Raw genomic sequence first — 12,152 nt, 5'->3', positions numbered from 1 at the left:
TAAGTTTATTTTCACTTCAGATTCCCTTTAAAGGAACTTCATTTTTTCCCTTCACTTAACTGATCACATCAATTAAATATAGAAGTCAAACAAGGTAAGTAATAATGTTACATTTTATAAAGTATAAAAAGGTAAGGAACATTCAGCCCCACCAAGTGCTTCAAGCCCTTTCTGTATAATTTTCACGAGCTTGAAATTTTACTGTAACCAGACTTTCTGTACTTTTAGTGAATATTCCAATTTAGCTTTAGAGTATAAAAGGATAGAGAACTGTATTGGCCCAAGTTTACTGAACCTTAATTAACCAGTAATAGATAGGTAAGGTGAACCCAAACACAAGTTTGATCAACACTACAGTAACAGTAGAATATTGTCATTTCTCCATCAATAGCAAAACCAAATATCAGCTACCAATCAAACAGCTTATCATTTGAAAGGGTGATCGAGCATGCCCATACATTTCTACTATTTGTACTGAGAATGGGGATTGGTGGAGTGGCAGTGGATCTTTGGCTGCATTGAGATATATTACATCAAAAGGTACAACACTAGCTTTTTGATCAAATCTTGATCAGATTTCTTCTGAAATACTGTACATCTGAGAATAACTTGGGCATATTCATCAGTAGCACCTGTTTGATTTCTGAATGGGGAGTGGTTAATACTACCTGACTCAGGCCCATACCAACCAGTACGTGGTGTGCGCTTAAATCATTACATTGTAATAATTTTCAAAACCACAGTATCACCTTTTGGGGAAGGTGAGAAAACTGCCCATACATTGAAAGATGATGGAAACATAAAATCTGCACAATAGTCATCAAGGATCTTTTCCACTAGGAAATACGATCACAATCACACTTTTTTCCACACACCTGCGAATCCATAGCAATTCTTCTGCGATCCATCATGTGCAGTGAAAAAATGAGCTGGGAATTTCTGAATCATAGACAAAAGGCGGCAGAATAATGGTTGCACTTGCACTTGGTAAAAAATCATGCCGCAGGCAAATCGCACTACTGGAAATAGTCACCATGGTTTCCATCAGTTTTTTTTACCTAGCATTTTGCTATCAGCTTGCGATTTAGAAAAAACACTAACCTGTGAGGATAAAAGCAGACACCAAGGGATTTCTGCACATACTTTCATTCACATCCTTGTCTTCGATGGGCCTTCAAACCCAGACATAGTCATCTGTCATAACAAAACTTAGTCTGAGGTTGGAGCTCCTCCTCACCACCTCAATAATCCTCCTTTTCCCATTTCTCAGAGAGATGTTCTGAGCTTGTCTAATTAGAAATGATTCATAATTTAGTGGATAATGTAGTGGATAATTGATAGGGGGTCCAGATGTTTTATCTTTCTAGCTGAAAGTTGAGATTTGCACACTGAGCAACTGTTGCTCCAGGGCTGATAAACAAAAAGAAGAAGATGCATGCAAACCAGTGGTGTAGCAATAGGGCTTGCAGAGGTAGCCACCGCATCGGGGCCCTTGGGCCAGAGAGGCCCCGTTGGGCCCTTTCTAAACCACAGTATAAGCTGTTTATTGAACCTGTGGTAGTAATAATTACTTCTATAGATGCTTTGAATAGTAGTAATCATTATCAAACTGTTCCCCATCCCCTTCTTGCACCTCTAATACAGAGCATCATTTGCTCTGATGCTGTGTGTATATCAGGAGGTCTGGTAGTCGGGCCGGCCGACTTCGGGTCGTCTTCTAAGGGTCGTTTTCAAAGGGTGGAAATTAACCAGAATTTACCAGAATTCAAATTATGATTCAACTACACCTGCACATGCACCCTCAATTAATCGGCAAATTCCCTGATCATCTTTATCTTCTTCTCCTCACAGGTATGTTTCATCTCTAATCTGACCTGCACTCAATTTGAAACCAATTCCTGCTGCATCCATCTGCTGTGTATGTTTCATCTCTAATCTGACCTGCACTCAATTTGAAACCGATTCCTGCTGCATCCATCTGCTGTGTATGTTTCATCTCTAATCTGACCTGCAGTCAATTTGAAACCGATTCCTGCTGCATCCATCTGCTGTGTATGTTTCATCTCTAATCTGACCTGCACTCAATTTGAAACCGATTCCTGCTGCATCCATCTGCTGTGTATGTTTCATCTCTAATCTGACCTGCACTCAATTTGAAACCGATTCCTGCTGCATCCATCTGCTGTGTATGTTTCATCTCTAATCTGACCTGCACTCAATTTGAAACCGATTCCTGCTGCATCCATCTGCTGTGTATGTTTCATCTCTAATCTGACCTGCACTCAATTTGAAACCGATTCCTGCTGCATCCATCTGCTGTGTATGTTTCATCTCTAATCTGACCTGCACTCAATTTGAAACCGATTCCTGCTGCATCCATCTGCTGTGTATGTTTCATCTCTAATATATTACATGTGGCTCATTTCTGCTGTCCTGCTCTGCTTTTCATATTAGTAGCGCCTAAGTAACATATTTACATTGTAATTTACTACTTGCTATTGAAATTCTGGCTTTTGTTTCACACTGCTGGCCTATCTGTAATTTCAAACAAAGTTGTAACACCTACAAGCTTGTTTGATTTGCAGGAGACTATAGTGGCCCTCCCCCCTGCTTAATTGCAAATCGTCTGCCAGACCATCCTGATTACTCATTTGCTCTGATGCTGTGTGTATATCAGGAGGTCTGGTAGTCGGGCCGGCCGACTTCGGGTCGTCTTCTAAGGGTCGTTTTCAAAGGGTGGAAATTAACCAGAATTTACCAAAATTCAACAGCAATTCAGCAGAAATCAGCATTACACCAAGGTAACTTCCTCAATCTTTTAGCCTCACCTGCATTCCTGATCACTATCCAAACCTCACACACATTGCTTCCTCTCTCCTACTCCATGCATCTTCCACCGTTCTCTACACATCTACCTCTGTCCAAACCACTGCCAGCCTCCTCTCCACACAACGTAATGCACCCCTTCCCCCCAGTCCTTTCTCTGGCTCACCCACACTTCACCCACCATATTCCTACCAACCCTTTGCCACCCTTCCACCACTACCACATGCTATTCCTCCACCTGCTTCTCCAGCTGGTCCCAGTGCTTTCTCCCTCCATCCTCAACCCACCCATTCCTAGACCCCCACTGGTCCCCAAACTCCCAGCCAACCCCCTTCCAGCCCCTCCACACTCCTCTTGCATCCGCAGACCACACCATAATAATCTCATTCCCATCCATACAACCCCCAGGCACTCTCTCCCTCTGTTTTGTGGTCTATGGAATGCCAGATCTGTCCGCAACAAGCTCACATCCATCCATGAGCTCTTCCTCTCTAAATCCCTCACCTTCCCTGCCCTCACAGAGACATGGCTCACCCCCTCTGACTGTACCGCAGCCGCTGCTCTCTCCTATGGGGGACTGCATCTCAGTCACACCCCCAGACCTGACAACAGGTCTGGAGGAGGAGTGGGTCTGCTTCTCTCCGCACCCTGCACCTTCCGGGTCCTATCACCGCCCCCTTCCCTGCACTTCTCATCCTTCGAGGCCCATGTAATCCGCCTGTACCAACCTCTCCCAGCCATCATTGCGGTCCTATATCACCCCCCATCTGCTCCAACTTCACTCTTCTTGGACAACCTGGCCTCCTGGCTCCCCCACATCCTGTCATCTGACCTCCCCACCATCATACTCGGGGATTTCAACTTACCTATCGATGAGCCTATCTCCACTGCTGCCAAGCAGCTACTCTCCCTCACCAAATCCCTTGGTCTCTCTCAGCACACAAATTCCACCACCCACCGCGCTGGTCATACTCTTGACCTCATATTCTCAAAGTCCACCTCCCTCAGCAACCTGGACATCGCACCTTTCCCTATCTCTGACCATCACCTCCTCACCTTCACTATCTCCCCACCAACAACTTCTCTCCCCACCCCTCAGCCTGGTCGATGGCAGAGAGACCTACGTAATCTCAGCCCAAATGTCCTAGCAAGTCCCCTTCTCTCCCTCTCCTCCCACCTACCCACCCTAACATGCCCCAATGAAGCGGCTGCACAATATAACCTTGCCCTCTCATCTGCTTTAGATCAAGCTGCCCCCTCAATCTTCCGCCCTATCAAGCCCCCCAACCCCCAACCCTGGCACAACACCCACACACGTAACCTCAGGAAAGAAACTCGAGCAGCCGAACGGAAATGGAGGAAATCACATCTCAATGCTGACTTCCTAGATTACAAGGCCAAACTGTTACTCTTCCACACTGCCCTCTCTGAGGCTAAACAAAGGTACTTTGCAGCACTGATTGTAACCCAAGCTTCCAACCCTCGACAGCTTTTTGCTACCTTCAATTCCCTAATCAACCCCACTCCTCCAGCTCCCAGCTCCTCCCTCTCAGCCAATGACCTTGCCAACCACTTCACCACTAAAATTGCAACAATACGCAATGAAATTTCCCTCCTCCATCCCTCCCTTACCAATGCGTCTCAGGTTGTCCCCTTGCCTTCCCTCCCAGCGGCTCCCTTGTCTCATCCACCCCTCGCCTCTTTTGCTCCTGCCACCATTGATGAAGTCAGCCTGCTGCTAGTGGCTTCCCCCCCCCACATCCTCTCCCTGTGATCCGGTACCCGCGAATACTCTTCGTCCCTACTTCCCTGACCTGGCCCCAGTCCTCACCTCCTTGTTCAATCTCTCCCTTTCCACAGGAATCTTCCCCAAAGCATTCAAACAGGCCACTGTGCTTCCCCTGCTGAAAAAACCCTCACTCGACCCATCCCTACCCTCAAACTACCGCCCAATCTCCCTCCTTCCCTATGCTTCTAAACTCCTCGAACGCCTAGTCCACCAGCGCATTACCCAATACATCAACACCAATACCCTACTTGACCCCCTACAGTCTGGATTCCGACCTGCGCACTCAACTGAAACAGCCCTCGCCAAGGTGGTCAACGACCTTACCCTTGCCAAGGCCAAAGGCAGTTATTCCATCCTGCTCCTCCTTGACCTCTCTGCAGCATTTGACACTGTTGACCACTCCCTCCTCCTCCAATCACTACAGTCCATGGGCATCCATGGGCTTGCCTTGGCCTGGATCTCCTCCTACCTATCCAATCGCTCCTTCACCACTTCCTTCAATGGCTCCTCCTCAACTCCTGCCCCCCTTTCAGTTGGGGTCCCCCAGGGCTCTGTTCTAGGCCCCCTTCTTTTCTCCATATACACTTCCTCAATTGGCAAGCTTATCTCCTCCCTGGGCTTCAATTACCACCTTTATGCAGATGACACTCAGATTTACCTCCATACCCCGATCTCTCAGCCACCACCATAAACAAGGTCTCCTCGTGTCTCTCAGCAATTTCCTCCTGGATGTCAGCTAGGTTCCTAAAGCTTAACCTAGACAAAACTGAGCTCCTGATCCTTCCACCCCATGCTGCTGCACCCATCCCAGGTTTCCACCTCACAATCGACAACACAACCATTCTCCCTACCTCCCAGGCCCGCTGCCTGGGTGTCACCTTGGACTCTGACCTCTCCTTCATCCCACACATCCAAAACATCACAAGAGCCTGCAATTTCCACCTCCGTAATATCTCCAAGATCCGCCCATTCTTAACCCCGGACACGACCAAACTGCTCATCCATGCCCTCATCATCCCCCGCCTTGATTACTGTAACTCACTCCTTTCTGGCCTCCCCCTGAAACGCACTGCCCCCCTTCAATCAGTAATGAACGCGGCTGCAAGACTCATCCATTCTTCGCACCGCTCTGCATCCACATCTCCCCTTTGTGAATCCCTGCACTGGCTCCCTATCCGTCTCAGGATAAGTTTCAAGATTCTATGCCTGGCGTATAAATCTGTGCACAAAACATGCCCTACCTACATCTCGCAGCTTGTTCACAAGTATACACCAGGTCGCCCCCTCCGTTCCTCCAACGACCTTCGCCTCACCACCCCGCGCATTTCACACTCCCATGCCCGCCTGCAGGATTTCTCAAGAGCTGCCCCCACCCTCTGGAATGCCCTTCCACCACCCATCAGACTTGCTCCCTCTTTCAACACATTCAAGCAAGCCCTCAAAACTCACCTCTTTATGATGGCCTACCCACCTCCTACCACACAGTAACTCTCTAAGGAATATTTAACAGCCCCCCCTAGTGTTTCCACCCCTCCCTTTAGATTGTAAGCCTCTGGCAGGGTCCTCCATTCCCTAGTGTAATCTACAGGATCATGTGCTCCTGTCCTATGACAGCCTGTAGTACTTGTATTACTGGGCCTACCTAACCAGCCCATATTGCATGATCATGTATTTTGTACAATTTGTATGTATAACTTTGTTCTATGTGTATAACCCTATGTATGTCATCCTTGTATCATTGTATATATTTATTGTCCAGCGCTGCGTAATATGTTGGCGCTTTATAAATACAATAAATAATAATAATAATAATAATAATAATAGATGACCTTGACAAGTTTTGTTGCGCCGTATCAATCGTTACGTATAGAGTGCTTAGGGGGCCCAATGAAAAACTTGCACCGGGGCCCATAGCTCCATAGCTACGCCACTGATGCCAACTGATATTGGTGTCTGTTTTTATTACCTCAGCTCAAGCGCAGGTCAGTTTTTTTTGTGAACTTTACTACATGTACGCGTCAGGGTTGGTTTTTTTTTGTTTTTTGGGGGGCGGGGGCTTTTTTTGCATACAATAGAATAGAATAGGGAATAACTTTAGAAAACCCATGATAATATTATAAGTTGAGATTTACATTACTATAATTTTCATCCACTGGATACTCCAAAAGCTTCCAGGACACAGATGCAGGATGGAGACCATCAGGTTTGCAAGCTTCAACCAGAATGATTTTGCCACCATCAGGAATGATGCCACAAGTTTTTGCAACTGTGGTGGCTGTTTGTATGTTGTCACCTAAAAATGAGAAGAATGAGTTGTTATGGCGTATTATGAATATCGCTATGTAACAATATATTACAAAATGAATTGTCTGCCCATTGCATGGTTAGATAATTTTCCTGCCTGCATATTGTTGTTAGGTAGACATAAAACTCACAATTTTAAAGGGACCAGAGAACTTTTGTAACTAAAAGCACACATGAAAGATTAAATGAGTTATCCATTTTGTTTTATATTTCTTTTGTAAAAGAACAAATGAGGCTTAAAAAATGCAGAGATTGTTTAAATTTTGGTATGAGTGGAGACATTGTCAGATTATTTACTATTTTTTATGCCCCAGCTGTGAGGATGCTCCTTGACTTAATGCTTTGCAATATCCACCATGGATTTTGACTTACTGCTGCATCATTAGTAATGATAAATGGCAAATTAGGAAAATTCTCAACTGCTGAAACAAATATCATTGGAAGCATATTAGAAGCTGGGGTAGTTGGTTACCTTTCAAGGTTGTATTGGTTTATGCCCACTTTGTAGATCAAGGGATCAGAGGCATATTTTCAGCAAAAATGACTTCAAACCAAAAATGATGTTTTTTGCATTCATAGAAATTATCATGCAAACAGTTTTAATTATCATGTGATGAGACCATTTGCAACAATGCACATGTTCAAGAAGCACTGTAACGACAAATAGTAGAATGCAGTAAATTATTCAGGATACCCAATTTTACAGTGATTTTCCTAGTTTAAACATCAGAAAAAGCTCCTATATCTATATATTGCCGTGTAGTATGTAACCCCGCCCACCCAGTGATATCAAGCCTAAGATGACTAACTATGAGCCCTTCTCACAGTGCACTCTGAGGGACCAGGTGTTTTTATATACAGCTCAGAGCACACAGCACCCAACCATTCCTCAGCGATGCTCCTTGTCAGCAGTAAAGATGTTGCCACTTATCATAAATTTCAGAATGTAAACAAAGGGGAAGAAAGTTTTTAAATGCGCAAACACTGACTAAATAATTTACAAGTGAGTGTTGTAAAAAAAATAAGCAATTTTATTAATTACATTATTTTCACAACAGTTCCTTTTTAACCATTTTAGCCATTTGGACATGACTGTCACGTCCAAATGGCTGCTGTTGTCCTGCTGCGCACATAGTTCCCATTCATTGATCTAAGTCCCCGATAGAAAGAATGACAGCTTCTTATCAGAAGCCACAGTCTTTCTAAGCAAAAAAAACACTTTCTGTAAGCCAGAGTGCTCGCTAACAAGATGGATTTTTTTCTCATAAAACACAATCAATTACATTCAAAATTATCCCCCACATTCAAAAAATACTCAAATAAAATGTTTAACTAAAAAAAACAAAAAACATAAATAGTTACCTAAGGGTCTAAACTTTTTTTATATGCATGTCAAGAGATTATACTACTAATATTTTTTAAATTATAAGCTTGTAAATAGTGATGGATGCAAAACTGAAAAAATGCACCTTTATTTCCAAATAAAATATTGGCGCTATACATTGTGATAGGGACATAATTTAAAGAGGAACTCCAACCAAGAATTTAACTTTATCCCAATCAGTAGCTGATACCCCCTTTTACATGAGAAATATATTGCTTGTCACAAACAGACCATCAGGGGGCGCTGTATGACTGATATTGTGGTGAAACCCCTCCCACAAGAAGCTCTGAGGACCGCGGTGCTCCTAGCAAACTGACACAATGTAACAATGTTTAGAGACAGGAAATAGCTGCTTACAGCTGTCTCTAATGGCCAAAACAGCTAGCAGCAGCTACATAACCTTCCCACAGTAGAAATGTCACCATGTGATACATGACAGAATGTAAATCGGGGAAAGGAAAGATTTTACAATGAGCAAACACTGACTAAATCATTTATAAATAATTATTGTAAAAATGAAGCACTTTTTTTATTACATTATTTTCACTGGAGTTCCTCTTTAAATGGTATAATAACCGGGACAAATGGGCAAATAAAATGTGTGGGTTTTAATTATGGTAGCATGTATTATTTTAAAGCTATAATGGCCATATCATTTTTTTTTATTAATTTTCCTGTTAAAATGTATTTAGAAAAAAATAATTCTGATCAAAATGTACCACCCATAGAAAGCCTAATTGGTGGTATAAAAAATAAGATATAGATCAATTCATTGTTATAATTAGTGATAAAGTTATTGGCGAAAGAGTGGGAGTTGAAAATTGCTCGGATGCATAAGGTTAAAAAATGACTGAAGGCTAAAATGGTTAAAGCTGTATCGTTACATTCATTAGAGGCAGTTAAAGTTTTGGTACCTTTGTGATGATGACAAAGGTGTCAGGTAACCCATGAGCGTATTTGCCATTATCAGGGTAATCAATTAAGTATCTGTTTACCTTTATATATACAATTACAGGCATCACCTGCTCATTTAATTTCTACGCTAGTGAATTTTGTATGAATTGCACACTTTAGTATTAATATCAGTAATTCAATATTAACATTATACTATTAATAAGCTACTGCTTGCCCCAAGCTCAACCTAATCCTTTTCTATCACCCTAACTTTTCAACTGCCACTGCACCTAACACTATCCCTTCTACTACCGCTAGTACACCTAACACTTTTCCTCCTACTACCAATGCACTTTACACTATCCCTCCTTCTTCCGATAGTTAATACTGCTGCACCCAACACTATCATTCCTACTATCATTAGTCACAGCTACTGCTATTAAATCTACCTATAAACCTATCTATAAACTGCTGCTGATTTTAACACTAACCTTCCTACCACCTGCCACCAGTTGCAAAAAGTGAGTGGTCTGTCTCTGGACCCCTTTAATTATGCATGTTAAATATGGAATATTTTTATACTGTTTTAAATGATTTTACCTAGAGAACAGTTAAGGGTTAAGAGAACCTCGGCAATTGCCCCACTCATTCACTACTTTCATAGGCAAAACCATCAACAAATGTAATGAACTACAAATGACGGTTTTACCAGAGGAGTCTACAGATTCTTTAGTGATATTGTAATGATCTGCTCTGCTGTCTGCACAGGCAGACAGCTTTTTGACCATTTTGTAGGTCTGAGTGTTGCAGGTCTCTGGAAAGGAGACCTGTCTTCACTCTGCAACTTGCTGAGCTGCTGTTCTGGTGAGGAATTTGCATCCACTTGTCATGCAAATTGCTTAGCTGATTCCTCTGATGGCTTGCAGTATAAAAACCATTTCTTCCAAGAATTCCTGGCTGGTCATGATGGTTTGTTCCTGCTAACTTACCTGGAGTCTCAGCCTTTGCTAATTGTTTGCTAAGATTACCTTAGAGTAATTCCTTGGGGGTGCACTAAGCATTCCTTCTAGCGTAGTCAGGTTGTATTATCTGTTTTGCCTTGTACTGTCTATCTGTTGCGATTGTCTTGTCACCAGCGACGGTCGACAGGAAATCGTTCTGTCTGTTTGGATCGCATCCACCCTAGCGGTAGTGGTGGTGGTTCCTTCTGTATTCTGCCTTAGGGGTGCAAGCCAGAGCAGCGGTTGCTACTGGTAATCCCATCTGTCTGTCTGTTTGGATCGCATTCGCCCTAGCGGTAGTGGCGGTGGTTCCTTCTGTATTCTGCCTTTGGGGTGCAAGCCAGAGCAGCGGTTGCTACTGGTAGCCCCATCTGTCTGTCTGTTTGGATCGCATTCGCCCTAGTGGTAGTGGCGGTGGTTCCTTCTGTACTCTGTCTGGGAGTGTAGGCCAGAGCTGCGGTTGCTACTGGTCACTCCTTCTGTCTGTCTTGTCTGGAATGAACGCTTGCTGTAGGCTCGGTGAGGTAACCGTTTAGCAAGCGTTCATGTTCTCTATTCATTTTCATGTTACATTGGTTAGTTAGGGTTGGCGTGCTTTGTCTCTGTTGCGCTTTTCGTGCGGAGACCGCGCCATTAGCGTGCTTTGTCGCTGTTGCACTTTTCGCACAGCGACTACACTTAGCGAGTGCATTTGTAATTTTCCTTGGCATTCTGATCATTGTTATTTGCTGTGTCTTTCTTGCTACACTTGTGCTCTGTCTTTATTCGGTCTTGTGTCACTGTTGGCAATCGCCACTCTGGCGATTGCGTTCCCACTTGATTTCCATTGTTGTGTGTTCACCGTCACCGGGGGGGGGGGAACTAGATTGGTGGACACACATACATTCTATCACTGTGCTCACTCTCTCTCTCTGAGGGCTATCTTGCCCTGCATTGTTGCAATTCGTACAATTCCCATCTGGCATCTGTGGCAGTGCAGAGGGGTTGTTCCTCTGCACTCCACAGCTCCATCTGCTGGTGGGAATTTCCCTCTACAGGTGCATTGCACCAAAGCTGGGTTCTGTCATTTTATACGCTTGTGGAGGACTTCCGCAGTGTCAGTGCACATCTTGTGCGCTGACCTCGGAGATAATTCCACAATCGTTACAGATATAGATATATGCCCCAGATTCAGGAATTTGCAGTCAACAGGATCTTTGCAGTTCCAGTTCAGTTCTCACTACCATTCTCTCAAGTCAAGTCTTTATAATATTTATACAAAAAAACCTACAACATATCTTTAGACAGACCCAGAGAATAACAGATCCAAAGAACAATGTATTTTTCCCAGAGGACAGTTAAGGGTAAAAGTCAACCAAAGATGAGAGTAATATGGAGGCTGCCATATTTATTTATTTTTAAGCAATACCAGTTGCCTGGCTATCCTGATGATCCTCTGCCTCTAATACTTTTGGCCGTAGACCCTGAACAAGCATGCAGCAGATCAGATGGTTCTGACAATATTGACAGACCTGACAAGATTAGTTGCATGCTTGGTTCTGGTGTAATTCAGACACTATTACATCCAAATAGACCAGCAGGGCTGTCAGGTAACTGATATTGTTTAAAAGGAAATAAATATGGCAGCCTCCCTATTACTCTCACTTCGGGTTCACTTTAAGAAGACCCTTTAAGATAAGCCAGAACAAGAAACGACTTTGTTTTCCACAGAGGTCAGTTACGGGTTAAGAAAACCCACTTCCACACAACTCATCTAAAAAAAAATTGACAATTTATTTTGCCCTCCAAAATTTTGGACCTCCAGTAGAATTGCTGTAGTTCCCTGACTCCGTCTTTTAGCATATTTGCATAAAAAAACTATGTATGCTAAAGAATGTTAAAGAGACTACTTAGTAGGATTGCTATTATCAGAAGGATGGCGTCATTTTGCCCTGGCACCATTCAGTTCCTTTAC

General features: G+C 43.4%; 1 protein-coding gene across 1 annotated transcript in view; it reads right to left on the bottom strand.

Annotated features, from left to right (window-relative positions):
- The window catches only part of LOC137504740 (probable cation-transporting ATPase 13A4), a 169,098-nt gene that overhangs the window by 45,644 nt on the left and 111,302 nt on the right, over nt 1-12,152 (bottom strand). The window contains exon 19 of the mRNA XM_068233323.1: nt 6,748-6,908. Coding sequence (XP_068089424.1) covers nt 6,748-6,908 — 161 coding nt within the window. The remainder of the gene's footprint in view (nt 1-6,747; nt 6,909-12,152) is intronic.

Source organism: Hyperolius riggenbachi, chromosome 4 (assembly GCF_040937935.1).
Source record: "Hyperolius riggenbachi isolate aHypRig1 chromosome 4, aHypRig1.pri, whole genome shotgun sequence".
In the NCBI taxonomy this organism is placed as follows: Eukaryota; Metazoa; Chordata; class Amphibia; order Anura; family Hyperoliidae; genus Hyperolius; species Hyperolius riggenbachi.
Note: the sequence above shows the minus strand (reverse complement) of the source record. Positions and strands in the feature narration are given on the sequence as shown.